The sequence below is a fragment of the Pipistrellus hanaki genome, assembly GCF_964339955.1.
Source record: "Pipistrellus hanaki genome assembly, chromosome: 16".
NCBI classification, from domain to species: domain Eukaryota; kingdom Metazoa; phylum Chordata; class Mammalia; order Chiroptera; family Vespertilionidae; genus Pipistrellus; species Pipistrellus hanaki.
The window spans coordinates 27,491,800-27,517,658 of NC_140518.1; the positions used below are offsets into that span (position 1 = coordinate 27,491,800).

Consider the following 25,859-nt stretch of genomic DNA (forward strand, 5'->3'; position numbering starts at 1 on the left):
CCTGTGACAATATGGGCCGCACATCAGGAAGCCAGCCCTGCAATCATCCGCTTGGTGCTGGACTGAAGTACTCACATTCTCACTGTCCTCTCCCCACTAAATGATTCAGCACGGAGCCGGCCCCAGTGCAGGGAAGGATTTGTTTACACATCAGGGATACCAGGACTCAAAGCCCCGGGGAGCGAGCGAGAGCACGCAGAACGGGGAAGTTACTACACACACAGTGTTAGGGACCTGGTTAATTGGGACCAGGCTGACACCCAGACAGCTTAGCATGAGAGATGATGTTGAATCAGGGGGAGGGCGGTGCAGCTTGTTCAACCTGCAGAGGCTGGGTCTCCCTCATTTCTCAGGAGCACAGCCACGGTGGCAGGAGGTGAGGTGTACCGTGTTTTCTGCTCATGCAGAGAGGAGAGGGCTCTGCGAGGGGAGGTGGGGAGAGGGAGCCTGATGGGCAGGATGCATAATGGGGCAGGGAAAGTACATGTACATCGCAATTAAAGCAGCTTAAATCTTTCATCTCTGCAAATTACAGGAAACACGCCGAGGAAATAAACACTGGAGAGAAGTGGGAAGGGAAGCTGCTCGGAAAATACGGAGAAATGTTCTAGGCTCGCGAGCCACATGCGGCTCTTTGGCCCCTTGAGTGTGGCTCCTCCACAAAATACCACGGCCTGGGCGAGTCTATTTGAAGAAGTGGCGTTAGAAGAAGTTTATGGATGAAAAGATTTGGCTCTCAAAAGAAATTTCAATCGTTGTTCTGTTGATATTTGGCTCTGTTGACTAATGAGTTTGCAGACCACTGTATCTAGGCTGAGGCGGGGTGGTGCCTGATACCGGGCAATTTTATGCCAGACGAGGCTGACTTTGTGACAGTGGTCGGGATGGCCAGCTTGGAAGAAGTGGGGAGGGAGGCCTGCCGTGTGGTGGTGGGGTTGTGGGGGTCCTCTATGCAGGATCGCTTCCGTTTGTCTGTCCCCTGGCCACTCCTCTCCACTGTGCTCTCCCTGGAAGCCACCCTGGCAGAGACTGTGCTGTTGGGCTCTCTCGCCCTCTGCTTCTGGTTGGGTTCAGTCAATGGTGGTCTAGGTAGGGGACCAGAATGTGTGTGTGTGTGTGTGTGTGTGTGTGTGTGTGTGAGAGAGAGAGAGAGAGAGAGAGAGAGAGAGAGAGAGAGAGAGAGAGAGAGAGAGAGAAAATAAAGGGCAGGCCCAGGCTTGGGGTCTATGACTCATGGATGCATAGGATTTTGGAGTGAGGAGAGCCTATGACACTTTTAAATTCAACTAACCTCTCATCTTTCAGGCGAGAACACTGAGGTTCACAGAGAAGACAGTGGTCACTGGCACATGACAAGTGGGGGCTGAGCAGAGCCCAGGAGCCAGGTCCCTTGACCCCTGACCCTCCTTGCCCTTTGTCAGTTGGCTAGAAGAGGTGGTGGTCCCGAGGACAAGCCAATGAGGCTCCATGCTGGTTAGGGTTGGAGGGGAGGAGGAATTTATAGTGGGCTTGGCAGCCTGTGCTCGCTCATCTCCAAGTTTAGGACACAGCTCACTGAGCATGAGACAGCAACAATGATGGGGACCGAGGCCCCAGCCCCAGCCCTTGAGAGTCCTGGTAGGAAGGGTCTGCCACATGCTGCTCGGGTGGCCAAGGAGGGGCCCATCTTGGCCCCTCATGTTCCCTGGGCTCTTACAGAGAAAACCAAGCAGGCTAAGGTGCGGCCTGGGAGGAGGGCCGAGGGAATATGGGCTCTGAGATCACAGCTCTGGTTTGGTTCACAGCCCACTGCTTCACAGCTGTGTGACTTCGGATACACTGCATTGCCTCTCTGACTTCTTTGCCAAAATGAAGGCGTGCTCTCTTTGTTTGTTTTCAGCTATAACTTCCTGTGATCTGGGGATCATGAACCGGTCGCCGAACCTCACTGCCTCCCATTGGAATTTCCTGAAAAAGGGATTTCTGAACAAAAGACATGCTGGTCAGCACTCACATCAATTCAGAAGAGGCTGGATTTTCTAACGACCACCAAAGAATCCACACAGTGCTGCCTGGCTCAAACTGGGTGGTGTGTATCTTAATCTCCCTGTCCACCCCTCCCCTGGCAGACAGGCCCCGCTGAGCAGCATGCCTAGGTAAGAACACCCGAACCCGGCGCAGAGATGGGCACGCTCACACTTGATTGCCCACAGGTGCCATTTAGACGCCAGGAGAACTTCTGGAAGAAATAAAATCAACATCGTGTCCCCATGCTGGATACGATGCAATTAGTCTGTTCCGGGCAGCATCTCGGTGTAGCTGAGTGTTCGCACCAACAGCTCCTGATCCAGATGTTATCAAATGGCTACGGAAGTTGGGTGAGGGTGCAAACCCCAGCTCCTCCTGCAGAGCCTCAAAGCACACTGGCATTTTAAAGGCCCTAGGACACGCTGCAGCAAAAACATGCTACCCTCTGTTACACCAAGTGCTGCCCAAGGCAACCCTTTCCTTTTATTTGAATTTTCCTTAAAAAAATATATATATATATATATATTTATTTATTGATTTCAGAGAGGAAGGGAGAGAGAGATATATATATAGTAACAATAGTAATATCAATAGTGAGAGAGGATTGTTGTACCAAGATTCTGTGAGATTCCGTGAGATTCCGTGTTCCCCAAAGATTAGCAGGGAGCCAAGTCCGATGCAATTAACGAGAGAGCCTCTTCCATGTTAACATCGGCTCTGTCCCACACAGGCCGACCACATGGCGGATGAGAGCGCGAACTTCGCCAAGCCCAGGGGTTTTACACCAGTGGTGATGTCATTGCTTTGGCTGACCCTGATTGGTTGGGTGAGGACTAGGGTACAGTCACACAAAATAGAGGATAACTCCGCCCTGCCCCACAGTGGAGTCTGGAGTTTATTCTCACCCTGCCCTGCCCTCTCAAGGATCATTGATTGGCTGCCTCCTGCAGGCCCCCTACTGGGGATCGAGCTCACAACCCAGGCATGTGCCCTGACTGGGAATCAAACTGTGACCTCCTGGTTCAAAGGTTGATGCTCAACCACGGGGGCTGGGCTCTGTTTTAATTTTTAAGCAACACTAGCTCTTGGTGGAAAGAGTCAAGGACCAAATCAGAAGCTATGGATGGAAGCCTGAGTTCCAATACTTCCTAGCCATGGGGTCTTGGGAGAGTCATTCAGCGTCCAGAGGCTTGCTTACCACATCTGTTAATGGGCTAATCCAGTGGTCAAGAAACTCATTAGTCAACAGAGCCAAATATCAACAGTACGATGATTGAAATTTCTTTTGAGAGCCAAAATTTTTAAAGTTAAACTATATAGGTAGGTACATTGTTATTAACTTAATTAGGGTACTCCTAAGCTGGCCTTTGCTAAACACTCAAGGGGCCAAAGAGCTGCGTGTGGCTCGTGAGCCGCAGTTTGCCGACCACTGGTAATCTGTTGAATGAAGAACTGCTCTGTCTATGTCCTAAGAGTGTATGTAGAAGATAGAATGCAGGTGAAGCACCTTCTATACTTCAGAATGATGTACCGGGTTGGGGAAGGGGTCAGTTGATGTTAGGACTTAGCTATGCAACAGAGAAGAGTGGCTAGATGTAGCACACGCCTCTCAAATGTAATATTTATAAAACATACATCAGTGAAGGCAACCTGGGTGGAGTTGGGTCTGCTCTCATTACCGAAAATTTATTCCAAGGATTCTTTAAATGAGTTTTCCTGGTGCATTCAGGCTCAGAGATTATAAATTACTTGTGAGGAAGGCTGATAAGTCTGGGTGGACGACTGGCATGCAGGAGGCACCACCCCTGAAGAGCCGCCAGGGAGAGTCCTGTCTCTGACATTACAGGGGAAGTTGGTGGATGATTAAGATTCCATTTGTAAAAACCCTGTTCACACACACCGATGGTGGGAATTAGGTATACATAACCAGATGGCCGGATAGATCGCGTAGATAGATGGCGACGTGATTATAGAATTCAAAATCATTCAAAGCATTACAGAACTCCTAGCGACTTCTTGTTACTATTTCCTCAGTCAAGGAATATAAAGAAGCGTGGCAGTGTTTGTGCGGAAGTGATGTGGGAGAAATATCCAGATGTTAAAAAGCCATTGTATTTCCAAGGGGTGGAAACAGGAGTCCAGCTCAGAGTGTGCCATGCTAGGATGTGAGCCACCTGGAGACCAGTGGTTACAGTGCAGATTCTGGGTGGGGCCTGAGAGTCTGCATTTCTGACAAGCTCCCAGGGGGCAACAGTGCTGCTGGTTGGAGGACCACACTCTGGGTAGAAGGACTCACAGGAGAACATCTGTGTTTAGCAGATCCCACGAGGGCTGTGGTGATCTGGCCTCTGCCTACCTCTGCAGCCCTGGGGCCCATCCTGAGATCCAGCCACTGCAGGACACCCTGGGATGTTCTTGGCCTTCGCTCCTGACTCCCTTCCCTCTGCCTGGCATCTTGTCTGCCACAGCCTACACCTTCTCTAATTCCCACACCTACCTAGCCACCTGGGAAACAGGCCCGAGACTAAGAGCAAAGGTCATCTTCCCTCTGAAGCCTCCCCCAAGAAACCCTTTCCTCCCTTCCAGAACCCACTGTCCCCTCCTCCGTGCTCGGTCTCTACTCTATCTGTCACAGCACTTGATGGCATTTAATTGTTCACATGTCCCCTGACCAGACTGTGAGTGCCTGGCACTCCTTGGGCACTTTACATGAGGGCTACTGGGTCAATGGACATCCATCTGTTACACAAATGGAGCCTCAACATGGTGCCTAGATGGTGAACAATTTGAAAGCCTGGCCTGGGCCTTTTTATCTGTATCCCTGTGCACCTGGGACACAGTAGGTGCTCTTGGTGATTTACTTGCTAGGCAGACATGAATGCTGAGTGGGTCTGTTTCTCCCACCTCTGAGATGTTCCCCTCAGTCTTTCTCCTGCCTGGCTGGGAGTTTTATTTTTTATTTATTTTTATTTAACTGCTGTTCATCCTCACCCGAGGATATTTTCCCACCGATTTTTAGAAGGGGTAGAAGGGAGGGGGAGAGAAAAAGAGAAACATCAATGTAGAGAGACAAATCAGTTGGCTGCTTCCTGCATGCACCCTGATTAGGGCCAGGGATCAAGCCCCAACCGGTATGGGCCCTTGACTGGAATCAAACCTGGGACCCGTTAGACTGCTGGCTGATGCTCTATCCACAGAGCCAAAATCAGCTAAGGCCTGGCTGAGAGTTTTAACTGGAGCATATATATTTTCTGCCTAGCACTTAGCAGGTCTTCTCGAAATGATGCAAGTCAGGTTTCCTCTGGCTGTGCAAGGGATGCTGACTCCAATGAGGCTTCTGACTCACAGCATCATTTCTCCAGGATAGAGGCTGCTCTGTTGCATGGCCCTGTGCTCAGGACTCTTCAAGTTCAGGTCACAGCCTGCAGCTATACTTCCAGGGAGGCCTTCGGCACCAGGAGTCAAGGCCAGAGTTTTCCCCGGGAGCAGCTGTTGGAGAAACCATAGCAACCAACTGTATCCGCTCTTGCTGTGATGGGGAAAAGGGAATGGGCTACCCTTGATAGTTGCTCAGGCCTTCCAGCTACGTGGAAAATTCATGATTATTTTAAATTTAATTTTTATCATAGTAATACATGTGCATAATTTTACAAGCCAAATGGACGGCAAGACCGCCCATGACAAAGAGCCGTGCCCTGCTCCACCTCTCCCCGCACCCGAGGCCCACTCCTCAGAGGCAGCTGTTCCTCCTGGGATTTCCTTTCATATGTTCATGGACATCAACTGCTTGACAGATATTTCCTGGTCTCTAAAATGTTTATATATTCTCTATTGAAGTCCTACCGTGGAGATGAGGATGTAGGCTTCTTACCTGAAATGTCCCGCCATGTTTATGTTCCTTTTACCTTCCTGTACATCGTTTTGTGATATTTCGTTTAAGTGGGTGGCCAGCTCTTACACGATTATGACTGTGACCATGCCCCCAGCTTTGTGGTAGATTCTGCTTCTTCTTTCTTTCTTGTGTAACTATTTTTTAAATTTTTTTTTATTTTTATTTATTTATTTATTTATTTATTTATTTATTTTTTTTACCGTTTCTTTCTCTTTGTTTGGCTTGCGAGGTATCGTGTCACAGAAACGACAAAGAAAAAGTCAAATTCATAGAAACAGAGCATAGAAAAGTGGCAGCAAGGGGCTGGGGAAAAATAGGGAAAAAGAAGGAAGGAGGGAGAGGCTGATAGAAGGTACAAACTTTCAGTGAGAAAGTAAGATCAGAGGATCTAATGTGAAACATGATGTCTGTAGTTGCTAACACTGTATTGTATAATTGAAATTTGCTAAGAGAGCAGAACTTTAATGTTCTCATCAAAAAAGTATATTTGTGAATATATTTAAATATGTTTGAATATTGGAATATATTTGAAACCAAATTCTACCTTCACACTTCACTGGTAGCTTGCTGGATATAGAATTCTTTGTTAGCTCATCCGGGAAATGCAAATGAGATACGACCTCACACCGGTCAGAATGGTTATTATAAAAAAAGTCAGCAAGTAGCATGTGCTGGCGAGGGTGTGGAGAAAAGGAAACCCTTGTGCATTGGTGTGGGACTGCAAGTTGGTGCAGCAATGATGGAAAACAGTATGGAAATTACTCAAAAACTAAAGATCTATCTATTGTACCATATGACCCAGAAATGCCACTTCCGGATATTTATGTGAAGAAAATAAAAACACTAATGGGAAAAGATGTGTCCACCCCATGTTCATGGCAGCGTTATTTACAAAAGCCAAGTTATGAAAACAACCTAGGCGTCCATTGATAGATGAATGGATAAAGAAGATGTGGTATATATACTCAGTGAAATATTACTCAGCGATGAAAGGGAATGAAACCTTGCCTTTTTCGACAACATGGATGAACTTAGAAGATATTATGCTAAGGGAAATAAGCCAAACAGGGAAGGACACTTATATGTGCAACATAAGAAGAGAAAACAAATGAACAAACCAAAACAAAAACAAGATTCAAAGAAACAGAGCAAAGGGATGGTTATCAGAAGGGAGGAGGGTGGAGGAATGGGGGAAAGAGACAAAGGGGAATACAGTCAGTAATACTGTGCTGTTTCCATGGTGACAGATGACTACTAAAATGGGGGGAGGGCACATTATAAGCTATAAAAACGCTGACTCTCTATATTGTACACCTGAAACTAATACAACTAATACAATATTATAGATTTCCCAACTAAACTTAGATTAAAAAAATAATTCTATCCTAGAAAAGCAAGTCCTCTTCCCTTCCACACCTCCAATTGGAAAGCATTGTGCTATTGTCTTCTGGCTTAGATACTGTTGGGAAGTCCCAAGCCATTCTGATTCTAGATCCTAGATATGTGACTTGTTTTTTTCTTTCCAGAAACTTTTAAGGGGTTCTGTTTATCTCTATTAGCCTGATTTTTTTCATGGATGCGTCTTAGTCTGATTGTTTTGCTATTTATTGTACACAGGACTTGTATCACCATTTACTGCAGACAGGTGAATGCTTTTGTATGGAAAATCTCATACTTCAGCTGGGAATTTTTCTTATGTTATTTCTTTGGCAACATCCTCTCCTCCATCTCTCAGTTTTGTTATTCAGAACTCTTAATAGTAGGAGGTTGGACTTCTTGGATTTATCCTCTCATTTTCATATTTTTTCTCCTCCCATTTTCCATCTGTTTGTCTTCCTTTTTCAGGAGATTCCCTCAATTTTAATCCTTCTGTGAGTTTGAAAAAAAAAATGTTTGCAATCATATTTTTAATTTCAAGTTTTTAAAACTTCTTTTTTGGAATGTTACTTTTTAATAGCATCCTATTTAATAGCTCATGTTTATGGATGCAGTGCCATCTCTTATCTCTTGAGAATTTTAATTAAAACAGTTTGATGTTCTTTCTGTTCCCTGCATTTATGTTTTTCATTTACCAAACACACAGTGCCTACTATTATGAAGACACTTTTCTTAGTACTTTACAAAATTAACTCATTTCTATCTTCCTCACAACATTACAGAGCAGATAATAATGTTATTGCCATTTTACAGGTAATGGAAATGAAGCCCAGAGAAGTTAAGTAACTTGCCCTAGGTTACACAGCTGGTAAATTGGATAGCCGGGATTTGAACCCAGGCTGTTGTCTGGCTCTCCAGCTTGTGCCATTAACTATTATCTCTATTTCGTCAACGTTTCTTTCTTATGTGGTTTGTTTTAGACCCTCCCCCTGGCTTTTTGGCTGTCCATAGTGAAGAGGTACTTAAAGCTGCAGCCATTCCCTATATAGGGGAGGACTTACCCAGGGACCTCACTCTGGAGGGAGCTAACCAGGCTGTTTTGTTTGGAGATTCCAGACTGCCATTCTGTGGGGGTCATTTCTCTTGAGCTTGTTAGTGTCTCCCGTTAGGGATTTCCCCAGAATCTCATTCCCAAACATACTGGTGTTTGCCTGGTGGGGGTACATTAGCTTGGCTGGAGGTCTCACTACTCAGTAAGCCGAATTTCAGCTCGTCTCCCTGTTTTCTGTACAGCACCTCACTCATGCCCTCAGCTTGGCCCAGTTTCCCCAAACCCAGAGCCCTCCTGTTTCAATCTTATTTTCAGCTCCAGGTGGAGAGAGATTTGTCCAGCTGCTTTGGGCCACGGGAGGATATCTGGAGGACTTAACAGCTTCTCTTACGGATTTTAAATTAATCCTCCCAATTTTAACTCCAACGCTCATCCGTATCTTCTGGAGAATCTGATGCCTTCAACCCCTGATCCTTGCTTGAGCTTCTATGCTGAGAATTGATTGGCTTTAGTTGGTTTCCCAGGGCCGACTGTTATCGCCAGTCTCGTTGGCTCTGTGAGCCAGATACCATCTGCTTTCCATCTTCTACACATTTGCTGACATCTACTGTAATCTCCTCCTCCATCCACTTTGCCTTTAAAAAATGAATGCTTCCTTGGCATTTAGGTGGGTTTGGGGAGGGAGTGTCCATAAATACTGATGTCCAACCCACCACGTTCAACCAGAAGTCTAGACTGTCAGCCTCCCCGAGGCTCTGGAGCTCAGCAGACACATCATGGGCTCCCTTCACCATCTGGGGGGAAGGAGGAATGATGCTGAGAGGTGTTCTCTGTGAGGTACACAGCCACAGAACCAACCAACTCTGCTTGCATCCCAATAACTCAGTCCGTCCGATGGTTTTCACACTGGGATCCTTGGAGCCCTGGGCTTTTGCTTAGGGAATGTCCCACGGTTGGCCAACCGCAGTGACCATGGAGAAATCAAACCGGGCGCCCACCTCCAGTTGAACTGGAGTGGCTCTGCCTTCTTCCGCTTTATATATTGAGGCTGTGCTACAGCGTTTGCTCAACACAAGGATTCTGCTATTGCAAAGGGCAAAAACAAAACACAGAACAAAATAGAAAAGAACATCAGCAGGCCTATCATTATAGGCCATTCTCTATTCAGAGGTGTCACTGAACCTTTTCTTCCCCTGAGCTACTTTCACAGGAGTGCCTTTATAATCACATTTTGGACATGAAAGGAATGTAGTGAGAGGAGAACTGCCTTTGGGCTCACAAGTGGATTTTCCGCTTGGTTTCACTACTTAACGAGTTGTGTGTTCTTAGGAAGCTTATGCAGCCTCTCTGGGCTCTGGTTTCTCTGTCTTTCAAGGGATTATAACCCTTGGCAACAGGGTAATTGGGAGGAATTCCTGGGACAGAATATTCATGGCACATAGTAGCTCCTCATTAAAGTTAGTGTCTCCCTCATTCTGGTCCCATCAGTGTGCATAGCAATTTTTTTTTTTTATCTCTCTCAACAAAATATGTATTTATTAATTTGGCATATGTTAAGTGAGCCAGACATCCAAGATATCTAGCCTCTAGAGCATATGTTTTAGTAAAAGGGGAGAAACAAGAAAAAAAAAAAAGTAAATCATATGGTATACTTGAAGGTGACACATGCCATAACGAAAAGGAAGCAGAGTCGATGAAGGGAGGCGAGGAGTGGGGTGGAGTGCAATTTTAAATAAGGTGGCCAAGGTAGGCCTCACTGAGCAAAGACTTGATGGAGATGAGGCAATTAGTCACATGAGTCTGAGCGGAGAGAATTCTAGGAGGAAGGAATGGAGAATGCAGATGCCTTAAAGTGACAGTGTTCCTGGAATGTCCCAGAAACCACAGGGAAGCCAGTGTGGCTAGACCCAAGTGAACAAGGGGACAAAATAGGAGGTGATGAGACAGAGGGGATTAATAAGGGGGCAGATATATACTTCTATTAGAGCATAGAGTCTGAAAGTTATACCTTCGTTTAATAGCAAATTCTTTTTCCTACAATACTAGGATTTGAAGAAAACAAGGAGATAACATTTGATAAAAATACATTGTGCCAAGGCGTGAATGAAGGATAGAAGGAGACAAGAAAGGAAGTGACCCTACTGGAGCCTATCTATCCAGAAATTGGGTTCCCTAAAGAGCTCCTTGTACAGGACCTGGGCAGGTAACTCAATTGATTAGAGCATCGAGAAGATACGCCAAGGGCTCGGGTTAGATCCCTGGTTGGGGACACACATACAAGATTAAACCAATGAATGCATCAATAAGTAAAACTACAAATCAATTTTTTTTCTCTCTCTTCCTCTTTAAAAATTAATTAAAAAGAAAAAAATAAGTTTATTAAAGAAAAAAAATAGAGCTCTTTGTACACTGATTCTGGTTTCTTCAGGTGTAACCCACTCCCACCTATCACCCTCACCCTGATCCCTACCTCCCCCAGCATGGCCATTCGTGAGACAATCTCTTGTGGGAACTCCTTCCAGCTTTTATCTCCCCAGCTTCCTTAGGGCTCTCCTGTCCTTCCATGAACTCACTCCCTGGTCACTGATTGGTCGAGGGGCAGGCATCAGACTGAGCTGGACCAATGATGCCCTCCCCATTTTTTTTGTTTTGTTTTGTTTTGTTTTGTTTTGTTTTGTTTTGTTTTGTTTTTAAATACGGGATCAGCGAGAGACTCAGAACAGTCTCTTGCTGGTGGTAGGGTGTGTAAAAATGTAAAACTACTGGGAACCATGTGTGTGAAAAAAAATGTGTGAAAAAAGCCTGTTTCCGGTGAGAGAGAAATGAAGGGATTCTGAGAGAGGAGAGGCCAGAGAAGGAGGGAGAGATGGGAGGGGGGCTGAGCCCTCCGTTCCAGTTTCAGTTGTTTCAGAATTTGCCTCCCTGCCCTCCCGCTGTTTGGTTGTTGAAGTTTGCCTTGGATTCTGGGGCAACACGATTCCTTTCATGCCTAAGCTCGTTTGAATCTGGTTTCTCTCATGTGCATCTTAGATAACCCACTGCAGAAGTTTCTTTGAAGTTTCTCCGAGGCATCTACACAGAGTTTCACTTTTAACAACCTCCCACCTGCCTTCGGTTTAATTTCCTTTAGACAATGCTGGCCATGAAAGCCACATGTCCACAGTCTAGGACAGCTTTTCGGTCCTTTTTCTATTTTGTAAGCTCCTCCATGAGAAAAGAGGTTTTCACTCAAAGGCATCTGGGAAATAAATGCAGCATGGGATACAGCTGTCTCGGAGGAGTCATGGGAGCGTCTGAAAGCCTTCCTGCCATGCATGCCTGTGTTTGCCTGGTCTAACCAGAGTTTCCCAGGGCTTTTGTATTCTTGGAGCCCATACGATCCCAAAAGCCTGGCATTCTACAGGGCCCGCCTAGGGGCACACTGACCAGGCCAACGTGTGACGGAGCCTGCCCTCCTTAAAAGGGCATATTTCCAGGATGCCCTGTGCAAGGAGGTTTGGCCCAGGGGCATCCTTGTGCAGGGCGCTGTCAGCCCAGAGAAAAGGGCACTTTTGATCATTTTCACAGTCACCCTCTATTCGCTCAGCATGAGCCCATTGGTCTGGGTCAACCCCATGGGGGTGCCTTTTCCTAATTTACCTATGGGTGCCCAAGGTCCCTCCTATGTCAGAATTACACCCAGAGGGGTGGTTCCCCCCACTTCTTCCTTAAACTCATGAGAGACGAAGCTGTCCACGAGGCAGGGCAAGAATTAGCAGAGGCTGCTTTGAGCAGATGGGACGCCCAGATGTTGAGGTGGTGGAGGCCTCCTGTTACAGCTGTGAGACTTTGGTGATGCTCTCTGCCTCTGGGGCCGTGTGACACCCCCCCCCCACCCTCCCCCTCCCCCTGTCCCCCAGCTACAGGCCGTCATGATCATGCTTCCGCGCTGTTCACACTTGGCCGAGAGCTCTCATTTGGTCCTTCAGCCATCTTTGTCATGGGGATGGGTTCTGTTTGCTTTAGTGATCTCCACTTTATGGAGGAGGTCACTGAGGCTCACCCCCGCATCCTCAGCCGCACCGGGAGCAATGGGAGAGCTGCAGGGTGGATCTCGGGTCTGTCTCTCTGATGCTACTTTCCCGCCCCACGACCCTGCCTCTGTCATCAAGCCCTAGTGGCCACTCCCTCTGCAGACATATTTCCAATAATTCCTCAATCACCGCCCCAATATCTCCTGTGAGGACTTGGGCTCCTTTCTCCGGGGATTGAGAGGTGGTAGGAGGGACAAAGAACCAAGGTATTATCTGTGGGGCTATGCAGCTTAGAAAGGGAGGACGGGGACTGTCTCCTGGGTCCAAGGTGGGCTAGGGTGACCTAGGCCTAGCCACGTCACCCACCTTGGGAGCAGGACTCACTTTTACGTCCTCATTTCTATCCTTTTCCACAGGAAATCCAATAAGCAAATATGTCCTGGAATTTACGAGGCAGCGTCTCTCTCTAAACCAAGATCCGGCTCCCAGGACCCAGGACTATCAGATGCAGGCTGTCCTCCGGGATGTTCTGGAGAGCAGGGCTCTGCTCTGCGGGTCAGCATTCAGAGCTTAGTGGGAACACACACCTTTATCCCCCTGCTGGAGGAGAGGGGCACTGCATATGTAGAAGGGGGGCGGGGAAGAGCCCTGCATGTAGAAGAGTGGGTGGGATCAACTAAATGTCCCTGAACAACAGCAGGGGGTTTGAAGGCCAGGAGCAGGGGGAGCTGCCAGGAGACAGAAGAACCTGGAATGATGTGTGTGGTGGCCATTGTACCTTTCAGCTGGAGGAGAAAACTGACGAACCAGTGTGAGGTGAGCTCTCCCTAGCAGGGTGCGCAAGCGAGGATGCCGGGAGGAAGGGAGAGCATGGTGGAGGGGAGAGAGCTTGGAGCCTGTGCTCAGTGAGCCCTGGAGTGGGAGCCTTTGCTGCCTCAGAAGCCCTCACCCTACTGGCAGGGGCAGGATTGGCTGCAGGAATCACGGGGTGGGGGCTGCAGAAAGTGGGGCCGGGGCTGCTTGACCTCTATGTCCCCCTGATTCTCCCCCCACCCCCCAACACACACACACACTCCTCAGCTCCACCCTGAGGGCCCTGGCCTCCCTCCTGCTGGGGGCTTCTCTCCCCTCCATCCTTCCTTCTGGTCCCTCCTCAGGCCCATCCTGTGAGCCCCTTCTCCACTCCTAACCTTGATGCCCTGAACACAGCATCAGTCTTATTGGGTCTTTTGCATCCACAGTCCCCTCCCTGGGCACCTCTTTACTTTCTCCAGCTGGTGGAATTCCAGCTGAGTCCAGCATCCCTGGGCTGCATCACTCCATCTCTGCTTCTGCCTTCACATCGCCCTCTCCTCTATCCACACCCTTCTTATGAGGACCCAGGACAATCCTGAGATCCCATTCAGATGCTGCATGTTCTAGGGTGCTTTCCCCACACCTTCCTCTCCTCCCCCAACCCTCCCACCTCCCCCGTCCAGGGGCGAGCACAGCACCAGCAACACTGGGGTCACTACCATAGTGTGTCTCCTCTTCTAGTTTGTGATCAAGGAATCAGCCTTTTGCACCTTAATGGTCTGACTTTGGTACAAAGCATGAGGTAGCATATATGGTAAATGAATTATTTGTTGACTAAATAAATGAATAAAGCTTAGGCCCCCAGGGCGTGGTGTGGGGCCCATGAGCCCATATCCTTTGGATGTCCAACACTTCACAGCCCCTCCACCTTGTTCCAGAGAAAGAAGTCTGCTTTCTTTCCCATTGGGCCTTCTGACTGGGGTGGGAGATTCAGTATGACTGGGAGAAGGAGGGGCTGGCCTATCCTTTCCTCCTCCTGAAATCAAGCCGGTCACCTCCCAACCATACTTGTGGACTTGAACCTTCCTCCATGTCCCCTCCCAACACTTCTCACCCTACTGGCTTTCCAACACTCCCATCACCTACCCCTCTCCCATCTGTGAAATTAAAAAAACAAACAAACAAACAAAAAACACACACAAAAAACACCTCATACCAGGGGCATCCCTACCACTCACCGGCAGGCCACCAACCCCTTGGCAGAGATCAGTCCTTCATAGGTGGGCCAAGACAGCCCACTCGGAGCAAATCAGTCTTCAAAGTCCTGCTCCCCGCCGCCACTCCCCACTGCCCAGGTCCCTGTGCCCAGCTCACCTGTCTCTCCCCAGATGGGCAGGTACTCATCCTGCTGAATGTCCAGCATGATCTCCAGCCCGTTGCCTGTCCCCCCCTTGACCGTGGTGAGCAGAGGTTTGCCATCCTCGCCTGAGTTAAACATGTAACACTTCCCATATTTTGTAAACACCTGAAGGAGAGAAGAGAGAGAGAGAAGCACATGGGTGACTTCAGACTGTGCTCCAGAGACAGGTGAGACCCCAGAAATCCAACAACCGGCCAGAGTCCCCACACCCACCACCATCAACCCCAGTCAGGGACCAAGGATTCCTCACGCTGACTAATGGCCTGACTTTTGCCCCATGGGATTCTGGCAGGAAAGAACGAATCTGGACACCCTCTGGGTCTGTGGCAATGGCATCCGGTCTCTTCTCCTTCTGAATGCCCCTTCTGTCCACATTGGTAGTCAGCTCTTAACCTTCCAATCTGCACCTCCTGCCCTGAGATCTTTCCTGAGCTCCAGACATACTGATCCCACTGCCTAATAAGTATGACCTCCAGGGGACCACAGACCCTGGACACTCACATGTCACAGTGGGAACAAATCTTCCTCAGCCAACCCCTCCCCCAAACATGGTAGCCCCCCCCCCCCCCCCCCGCATTCTTATTCCCAGAAATAGCATCACTACTTGCCAAGGGGTCATATCCTCTTTCTTTTTGCCTGGCTTTTTCTATCACATGCACGTGGCCCTACTATGAGCAAGGATTTGGGGATGGCAAAGCAGCACAAGCCCTACCACCCGCCTCCACAATCTATAGGAAGGGTCAGCCAAACAACAGAGTCCACCTGTTTCTCCACTGAACGAAATGGCTCCGAGTCCCTCCCTGGCAGGTGAACTATTTCAAAACTGACAGGCCCTACTCTCCTGGCTCCGTGGTGGAGACAGCCGGAACATGATTTTTCAAAGAACTGAGCTTTATCATCATTACTGTATGTAGCCACTGAAGTTGGCTAACGAACTTGTCCCCCAGAGAGATGCTCTTAGGGATAGCTATGATGAATGGACCAGAGCATTTTCTAGTGAGTACGCCTACTGCCGGATTGAACATACCCAGAGTGACTTCAGGGCTGCTCCAATAGAGGTTTTCTCTGTAGACCCACCAATAACCACTTTGGTTCCAAAATGGTTTGTAATATGAATCTTCCTGTCTATAATGGCATTTGTAAGGAGAAGTACACTCCAGCTTAGCACCAGATCACCGGAAATCCTAGCTCCCCTCCCCCTCCATCTGCCACTTGAACTTCAGAATATCGGGCTGGAGTTAGAATATGCTGTCTACTCCTGGAGTCACCTGTGCTCCCAGCCCTGACACAGACATGCTGTGTGGCACTGATAAAGGAATCGACCCTCTTTGAGCTTCCGAGGGTGAGGACCCGGTATGAGGGCTAAAGGAGGACCTCAGAGATGATCTTGCCCGCCCGCCTGACTTCATTGGTAAGGAAATGAGAGACCTGGAGAGAGGGAGTGACCTGCCCAAGGCTATGCAGCAAGGATGTATCCATCTGGGACACGGACTCCTAGCTCAACCCGATCCTTCCTTTATACCAGCCTCCCTCAGTTTCCCCACTTGTAAGAGGAGATGAAGGGTCTAGGGCGTTGCTACCTTCAGTGGGTCATTGCCTGAGTGCCTGTTCTGTCCCGGGTAGTGGGCTGGCAGCGTCAACGCCTCATGAATTAGTCTTTCCCCATACAGGAGGGAGGAGACAGGTCCTTGATGCCCCTTTCCAGGCCTGGCACTCATCCTGGGCCCAGGTGGCAGCTCCTGCAGGTGCCTCAGGGTCAGTCCCATCTTTCCTGCTCCCTGCTCCTGGGGCGGGCGCTGGGGCAAATGCACAAAGTTGCCAGGTGTGGACTGACGCAGAAGAGAGCCTGGTGAGGGATGGCGGCAACCAGAGTGGCAGGGCAGGGATCTTAAAGGTGACTGCAGCCATGTCTGAGAGATGGCTGGGGACAATCTAAAACAGCCAAGTTCTTTATCAAGTCAGGACCACCACAAAGAGGCCCAACACCTCCCTTCTGTGGCTTCCTGGTGAACTTAAATCCTCCCAGGGCTCAGCAGGGGCTCCTTCTCTCCCCTCTCTCACGTGTCACACACACAGGCCTCTTCAGCTCCTGGGATGTGCAGCCAGCGCATCCCCTACGGGCCTTTCCTATATACTGTCTCTTCTGCCTAAAGCAATGGTCGGCAAACTGCGGCTCGAGAGCCACATGCAGCTTGCGAGCTGGCGGTTCGCTGCTCTGTTGACTAATGAGTTTGCCGACCACTGGGATACGGGTTTAATCACAAGGAACAACAACAGCCTATAATTATTGGAATCGAGAGTCTAGATCAGTGGTCGGAAAACTCATCAGTCAACAGAGCGGCAAATCGCGGCTCTCGGGCCGCAGTTTGCTGACCACTGGCCTAGAGTGTTCTTCCTACACCCTTTGCCTGGCCACTTGTGTCAAGCCTTGGATTAAATGCCCTCTCCAGAGGCACCCAGACCTGGCTCCCAGCCTCCATTTAAACTGGGCTTCTTGTTATACGACCTCGAACCCCTGCTTTTTTCCTTTAGAGAAACATCAAACTATGCAACTGATCATTAGTTGGACGTGTCTTACACTGAACTGTAAGCTCCTAGAGACGAGGGCTGTGTCTGTTTTGTCACACGAACGAATGGACAGGCTAGAGGGTGCCACTAAGCCCCATCCTCTTGCCCACCTCTGGGAGGCGCCCTTTGGGGCTGGCCAGCGACCGGCCCAGTTCTGGCGGGAGCTCAGACTGACACCTCCTCTCCATTCCTCTGCTCTGGCCTTCTCAGCTTCCCACTTAATTTTACTGAAGCATTTTTGGGGTGCTTCTCTCTGTGAAGGTATTAGAGGGAATCATCCTTTCAGGAACTAAAGACAGTTTACTTTGGTAGGGGCAGGAGAAGGGGCTCAGACTCAGCAGGGCACCCTCATTCAGCCCCTGTCCCCCCCGGCCTGCCCGCTGAGCCCTCTGTTCCACGGCTTTTCTGAGAGGATTATTTTCCTCTCTACTCAACATCAAAGGCCCGAGGGCTATTTACTCGCAGTGCAGTTTTGCTACAAACTTGGGACAAGATGCAGCTCTCTTCCCCATCTCAGGGCATAATGATGTGTAAGAATAACACGCACTTGGAATTTATGCCTAATCTCCCCCAGCCAAGATCCGCAATTTATTTAAGTCCAGACTGTCAGTTGGGTGAGCACACTGCTTCTTCTGACCCGCCAATCTCCCGGGCCAATCTCTGCGCCCCAGGTTGCTGACAGATCAGTCCTGGCTGGCGGGGTTGGGTTTGCAGAGTCTAGAATTGCTCTTAGTTGGATCAATTGGTAAGAATACATGGTGCACTTTCCACCCTGGATGTCTAGGAGTGATGGGGGGATCCTGAGATAAAAAAGGGGCCACGACTATCATCTCCATTGCGAACATTTTGCATGGCGCGAGACGAATGGCCCCATGAAGTTGAGGGAGAGAAATGGACAATCCCTGAGCCTCTGCTTTTCCTCATCTGAAAACTGGGCCCGATAATCTTGCTGTGTGAGTGTAAGGCCTAAATGAGAGAATGAAAGTAGATTTGTTTAGAAGATTACAGAAGAGATAACTCTACTAGTTATGAGTCCATACTCGGGGTGGGGGTGGAGTTACTGTTTCTCCTTCTCAGCAGAGGACAGATACATTTTTGGGGTGATGGGGGAAGGTCAGAGATGAAGTGAAGAATGAGGGGATTATCTTGTCTGCTTATGTCTCCACAGTAGCAAGCTCCTCTCAAAGTAGTTAGAGGGGTGAAAACCAACAGGTGCCACTGATGGCCTACCTATATATATAAAAGGCTAATATGCAAAGTGTCCCCTTGGGAGTTCACTCTCTCGCTGTGACGTGTGCTGACCACCAGGGTGCGGTGTGGAACAAAGGAAGGCCTCAGCTGGCAGGCAGAAGGCCCCAATCAGACCTGATTGCTGGTCAGGCCTAGGGACCCTACCAATGCACAAATTTCCTGCACTGGGCCTCTAATTCCTTAATAATGTTAAGCCTGTTGCTAGAAGCCCAGGGCGACCAATGAGATCCAGGGGCCATGGAGTTCTGTAGGAAGGAGATGCATTGATGCTTACAACTCATTTTGAAAATCTATATTTAAATCCCAATAACCAAACTGCATCCAGTTATGGGTACAGTGGACAGACACCCCCAATCTGAAACTGACCCATTCTAAGTCAAAGAGACATGGTTGTGGGGACAGGAAGAGGGTCTCGCTGCCTTCCAGTAGCTTTTCGAGTAGGTCTTAAATCACCAACTGGCTCTGCTGCTCTCCCTGGACTGCCATTCACTTTATATTTGCTGTCACTAATTTCTGCAACAAATTAGGTTGTTGTCATCACTCCCATTTTACAGATGAGAAAATTGAGGCCTCGAAAGGCCGAGCCAGGTCACAGAGCTGATAAGTGGAGAATCCAGGGTAAATCCATCTTTGCCTAATTCCAAAGCCTGGGCTCTTTGCTCTCTGGACCCTACAGCTTACACCCACACACCCTCCCAACCAGCTCTGTTCCCAGCACGTGAGACTGGTGCTTTGCTGACACTAGGGCTCTCCCACTTGGTAGTGGGGGAGGTGCCTCTCAAAGGCACAGAATCCTGGGGACATGCAGGCAACAAAAACACCCGGAGAGGTGACATGATCTGCCCTAGTTCACACAGCTTGTTTGGGGGCAGAGTCGAGATCTGACCCGGGTTTGATGCTCTTCCTCTCAAGCCATCTGTTTGCACATGCCATGGCTAGGCTCCCAGCGCTTTGCATCCAGCAATAAGAGACAGATTGGCAGCTGCAGCTGGCCCAGGTGCCAGTATCCAGGCTCAGCGTGATCTGTCGGGGCACCCTGCCTCAGAGAAATGCAAAGTGGAGCCTTTGCCGGGAAGTTTAGGAAAAGCTGGTACTCATGAAGACATAGTTTTTTGGTCCAATTAAGAGTGCAACCAACATTTCTACACCACGTACCTATTTAAGAAAATAAATTATGTATCAGTTCCCTTAAGGGCCACTGAAATATCCACTTACGGGCACACAACTGGGCCTGCAAGCTTCAAACCTTCTGAGCCATTCATTAATCCTGACCTTTAGGGCTGCTCCTAGGCAGTGGGCTTCTTGTCTCTTCTTGCTTACTACACTTGCAGGAAATGAAACTGTACTGCTCCAGATGCCCTTAAAATCAACCCCCCCCCCTCCCCACCTCTCCACCTCTCCCTGAGTTGATTGAGATTTCTTCTCAGTGGATTACTGAAGTGTCTCATTAGGCTGTTTGCAAAATAACTGCATGTTAAAGCCAACCATCTAGTTTCATTTGTTTTGTTTTCCTCTCACTCCTCAAACCCATTTCACACAACGGGGGAGTGAGAAAGTCTTCAAATGGGTTTTCAGGCTTCCAGTAAACAAAATTAATCTGCCTTTTGTTTTCTGAGGTTGCAATGAATGTGTCTGAGAATTAAGCACAGCCGAGGGATGTATGTAAGGAGGCCGCCATAGATGGCCAGCTCTTGAATGGCAAAGGCTGTATCATTTAAAAACCTGCTCCCTCAGTCCTCTGTTCCCGCCCCGGGGAGTTCTGACCACCTATTATTATGCTCCAAGGACCGTTGCCTGACTCTGCCCCACAATTAGATTACAAAAGCAATTTCGACAAACACTCAGAAAAGCACTTGCATGGGGTAGGTGCTGTCCCTGGGAATGAAGGAGATGATAGACACACAGTTCCTTTGCAACCAGTTGTCCCTTCTTCCCAACCAGGGGCCACCATCTGTCTTAGGACATTGCTAGTATCTGCAGTGTGTGGTGGGGGGTGGGGGGAGGGCGAAGAGAGGGGGAAGAGAAGAATGAGTCATCACTGAGCATTTACCAGGAGTCGGGAATGGTGCTGATTGCTTCAGACACCTTCTCTCTTTTCAGGCCCATTGATGTAGATGTTCTCCCATTTTGCAGATGAGGAAACCGAGGCTCTTTGAGTCTAACCGCTTGTCCAAGGTCTTGTAGCTAGAGAGTGGTTCTCCTGACTTCCCCTTTATATGTTTGGGTTGTTAGAACAATTAGCATTATTTGAATGTAAGATATGGTGATGGGCACCCCTTCTTCATGCCCCTGTACCCATCTGCTGGGAGGTGATGGTTCCCATGCCAGTTTCACAACAAGACCTCTGGTCTCGTCTCTCCCAGCCCGAGGCACAGCGCAGGCCTTGCCTGCTGGGCAGCTGTCCAGAGAGCTGCAGCCTGAGCGGGAGATGTGTGAGCGCCACACGAGAGAAAGGAGCTGCGAGCCGCTGCAGACCCCTGGTGGCCGGGAAAGCAGCACCGGACTCCGGGGAATTCTCAGTCCTCGCCTTCCACGCAGACATTTTTCGAGCCAAGGCTCTCTTGGTGGAGGCTTGGGGAGGCAGAGGGAAATCTGAAGGCGGTCGGTCCAGGGAAGTTGTTCAAAAGGCCAGATCTCCACTGATGAATTGCTCCCAACACCTCCTGGAAGGAACCAAACTGGGGCCCAAATTGAGGTGATGAATTCTGAAATCTGAGCTTCTACAGGATGTGATTTCTGGGTTCATGGCTCCCGTGGCACATCCTTTTCACAGTTGTTTGCCTGACCCTGTGACTCTAGCCCTACGTCCACCTCTATCTGGGACCCACTGGACCTGTGCCCACTTGGTTTTCCTGTGGTGTGCCCAGAACCTTTCTGGAATATTCCTATGTTAGAATATTCCTGGATATTTCTGTTGGTCTGAACTTCACTTCTCCTGCAGGTTCCCAGCACTTATCCCAGGGGCTCAGGTGGGCTTCACCCTCCCACCGTGAGTGTATTTTACACCGGGATAACCAACCCTGAGTTGAGACATGGGCCACTCCTTGCACCTGCCCCACTACACACCTTCTCGGGATCGTCCTTCTTTGGAGCAGGTGTGAGACAGGGAGGCAGAAGGGAGGGGGCCAGAAATGTGTGCTGTTGTGTTTCTGGCTAATTTTGGTTATTCTACAGGGCTGCATTGAGAATGATGCATCAGTCAAAACCAAATGGTGGCTTATGATGTCGGCAGAGGAAAAGCAGATGTTCCAATTAATGCCAAGGCTAAACACAGTCTCCAGGCAGGCAGGTTCTAAAAGCTGATCAAAAAGAAGGTCAAATGAGTAACTACCCATGCTGCACTGAAATCCTCATGCCACACTCGGACCCATTTCACGTTTGTGAACTTGGAACCCATTTCAGCTTCTTCTGGGACCCCCCCGAGGATGCCACTGTCTCCCAGTTCTTCTCCAGGGAGGGCTAGAGGGCTGTGGCATGTAATTTCAGCAGCAAAGTTTGCACCATGAATGGTCAGAGCCATCGCAGATCCACAACGTGGAGGGTTCGCAGTAATGGAATCAGATTGCCTTTCTGGCATTTGGGATTGAGGCCCGGCTGGCATCCCCCAGCATGCACGATGCCACTCCCTTTCCTCAGCCTGTGGGAGACGTGACCAACCCTCTGGGTCTCCTGGTTTCTTTCAGCCCACAATTCTTGTTGCCTCTATTTGCCATCCTTGTGCCAGAAACTCTGCTGGTTGTGCCAATGTTTCTGTACTAAGAGACAATGCCTGAAAGTGTGGGAATGGTTGGGCAGGTGCCCCAGAGCAATAGGAGGGGCACTATTTGAGGTGATTTAGGTAGAAGGGACTCTAGCTGGGGACTGAGACAGAGAACGGACTTTGTATATTTAAAATATATATCCTATATAATAAAAGCATGGTAGGCTAAGTGTCCAACCCCCGAACATACCCTGGAACCTTCTTGCAGTCCCTGCCAGGCTGGGTGGCCCCCATCATCCCTGCTTAGGACTGGTAGAGATGGCCCCGATTGGCCTTGATCACTGGCCAGACTGAGTGATCCCACCTGTGCATGAATTTGAGAGAGAGAGAGAGAGAAAGAGAGAGAGAGAGAGAGAGAGAGAGAGAGAGAATGTATATATTCCTAGATTTGGGCCCTGCACTAGAGTGGAGTGAGTGGAGCCTCTGGAATTAAATCCTGATTCTGCCATTCACTAGCTTTTAAAATTGAGCTAATATCGGTTGAGTGTCCCTATGCCGTCCTGTCTCAGATTGCTGGCCTGCCCTCCCAGCAGACTAATTTTCCTTGTACTACAGTTACAGGACTGATGACCAATGTTTCAAAGGGCCTGAGATGATTAAAGGTTTGCAAAATGAAAGACAATGCATTCTTTAGTTCATTCACCATCCCATGTCTAATACCCGGCTGGGTTCAGGGAACACAAAGATAACTGGGACGTGGACACTGCCCTCAGGTACCTCATGAGCTGTCTGGGCAGAGCAGCTGTGAGACCACCATTGACATATGCACAGCGATGTACAGAGCTCAGCTCCTGGGGAAGAATTCCACGAGCAAGGTCTGCCCTTTGCTGTTGGGGGGGCCATGTGCCTTGGCCGCAGGGCCTGCTGTCAGCTCCTGCTTGTACACCAGCCTGGCACACGGCCTGCTTTTCCTGTCCCCTCCACACACACCCCGGCCCCATTTGAGCCTTCGAGCCTCCAAGTCATGGCCTGGACCAGGAGGAGGCAGGTGTGGTGGCCAGGGAGAGGAATTTAAAGAGACCCTCACTTCTGGGGGCTGTCCTCACACTCACTGGAGAGGGAGTGCCTCCTTAAGTGTCGTACCTCCTGGAAGATACCCAGCATGCAGAGGGGCTCCTCGCTTGCCTCACCCTAGTGTGAGCCACAAAGCCAGATGCAGACAGGAAGGAGTAGAGACAACTATGATGAAAATGACCGCTGAGTTCACAACAAACTTGCAACATAGACCCTATTGCCCCATTTGCAGGTGAGGAAACTGAGGCTCAGAGAGAGTGAGTGACTTGCAGAGGCATCACGGGGTAAAGAGAGATCGCAGGCTTTTTACAGGAACAGATCCAAGTGGGGATCCCGGTTCTACCAGGCCCGAGCCACGTGAGCTTGGGCCTGTGACTTAAGCTCCCTCAACTTCTGATGCCTCATCTGAGGAAAGGGGATAGTCACACCCCTCAGGGTTGGGTGGCCCTGCAGAGCTGTTTGGGGTTGAGAAAAGGGAGCAGCGACTGTGCCCACTGAATTTGGACCATCCTTGAGGAGACCCCTCCACACTGGAGATGCCAACGCTGCAAATGACGGGGTGGGCGAGAGCCAGTCCTGCGTGGTGAGTCTATCCCGGCTCCATCCCCAAACTGTGGGATCATGTCCTGTTTACCCAAGTGCTCTGTGCAGAGCCTGGCTTAGCACAGGTACTCCATGGGTGTTTGCTTGAATAAATAATTTAAATGTAAAGAGAATGCCTGCAAGACATTACGCTGCGATTTGTTTTATGAAGAAAGATAAATTTGCACACAACTTAGCTGTTCCAAGGCTGCAAAAAGCGAGTACATCTGTACGGCCCACCCCCAGAGCCAGCGGGCTTCAGAGTAGAATCTTAGCAAGTGGACAAGACCCCCCCCCAATAACACCAGCCCCCACTGGAGGGCCCCATTTCTAGGGGAGGGGTGCCTGAATGGGTCAGCCTGGCTTAAAAGACGGAAAAAATCAACAAAAATCTTTCCATTGATACAAGTCCAGGATTCTAGAGGAATCCCAAGCAATTTTGATGTATAACCACGGGGCACTTATGCCCTAGGTTAGTGGCCGGCAAACCACGGCTTGCGAGCCACTTGTGGCTCTTTGGCCCCTTGAGTGCGGCGCTTCCACAAAATACCGTTTGCAGGCGTGCACGTACAGTGCGATTGAAACTTCGTGGCCCATGCGCAGAAGTCAGTTTTCGGCCTGGGCGAGTCTATTTTGAAGAAGTGGCATTAGAACACTCAAGGGGCCAAAGCCGCATGTGGCTCACGAGCCGAGGTTTGCCGACCGCTGTGCTAGGTCATTCCCATGGCTCACAGGAGTACATGGTGCTGGAGAGGTGTGTGTACATGTTACAAAGGAACAGTCTCCCCCTGGTGGCCCCATGGCCCCCAGACCCACTCAGCTGCAGCCGTGACCCCGCCCCCGCCCCTGAGCCAGTCTGAAGCATGCCCTGGGTCACACACAGTGAACCGCAGTGTAGGAAGGGCATCTCTTTCATCTCTCTGTCTGATGCTCAAGCTGAGTGTGGAGACAGGGGCAGTGGACAGGCTGCCTACTCCAGGGCTTATGTCCCCAGGAGGGGGGCTGTGAGGACGGGGGGACAGCCCGCCTTCCCTTTGCTGGGCCCATAGAGACCCAAGAGGCCCGCTGGCACCCCCCTGGCAGCAGGGAGCGCTCCCAGCAGATGGCGGTGGCCTCTTTATTTCCCCAAACGGTTCGGAGCACCAGCAAGGCCGCCTACTGAACACACTATACATCAGATGCCTAATGGCGCATTTTAGAATGTAAGTGGTAACCACCAAATGAGACCCGGGAAGGGAATTAGAGCCAGATGCACAGCGGGGAGGGAAAAAATCAAGAAGAGCCTCAGAAGAAATGAGGCCAGATGCAATCATCCCGAGACCGGAGAAACCATCTCCCAGAACCTACAGGCCAGGGGACCCATTAGAGCTGGCGCCCTCTATGGAGAGCTGGGGTGGATGCAGGGCCCCCTCCCCCTGTAAATGCCAGACCCAGCCCTGATCATAGCATCATAAAGGCTCTCTGAGTTTCTCCTGGCCACTTATTCCGCTTTTCATTCAACACATGTTTTTGTGCACCTACTGCGCGGCACGAGGTTATGTATATCGCACTTAAACTCACAGGCTCACAGTCAGAATGCCCTGCTTCAAATTCTGGATCCGCCTGTGTCAGGCACTAAGTTAACTTCCCCAGCCTCAATGTGTCCTTGTAAGTCCCTCCACCATACAAGGCTGTCATGAGGGTAAACAGGACAGTATGGAGAAGGTGTTTAGAGCAGCAGTGACACTGTCCCCAAGGGGCTCTGCCCTCCTGAGGATGCATTCGAGTGGAGGGAGGGGACAGTGGGCCAGGTCCCCTGTGTCCAGCTAGGGACTCATACACAGACGCATTCAGGTCATTTATCTGAACTGAGCAGAGCACTACACACATGCATGCACACACACAGGCACATGTGAACACACAGGCACATGCAGACCCACGAGTGCACACACACAAAGGCACGCACACACAAAGGCACACACACACAAAGGCACACACAAAGGCACACATACACAAAGGCACACACACAAAGGCACACACACGCACACACACACACAAAGGCACACACACATCTATACACACATGGCTGTTCCTGGGTCCTGGCTTCACACGGGTTTGAGTTTTCAGGGCCCTCTCATTCCTGGCACTTG

The 25,859-nt window shown here is 49.6% G+C and overlaps 1 protein-coding gene across 2 annotated transcripts in view; it reads right to left on the bottom strand.

The window, feature by feature from the left end:
• ASIC2 (acid sensing ion channel subunit 2) overlaps positions 1 to 25,859 on the bottom strand; it is a gene marked incomplete at its 5' end in the record, with an annotated part of 210,497 nt that overhangs the window by 56,538 nt on the left and 128,100 nt on the right. For both annotated transcript variants that reach the window (XM_084862751.1, XM_084862750.1), the window contains one exon: positions 14,510 to 14,660. In XM_084862751.1, the coding sequence (XP_084718877.1) occupies positions 14,510 to 14,660 (151 nt within the window). The remainder of the gene's footprint in view (positions 1 to 14,509; positions 14,661 to 25,859) is intronic.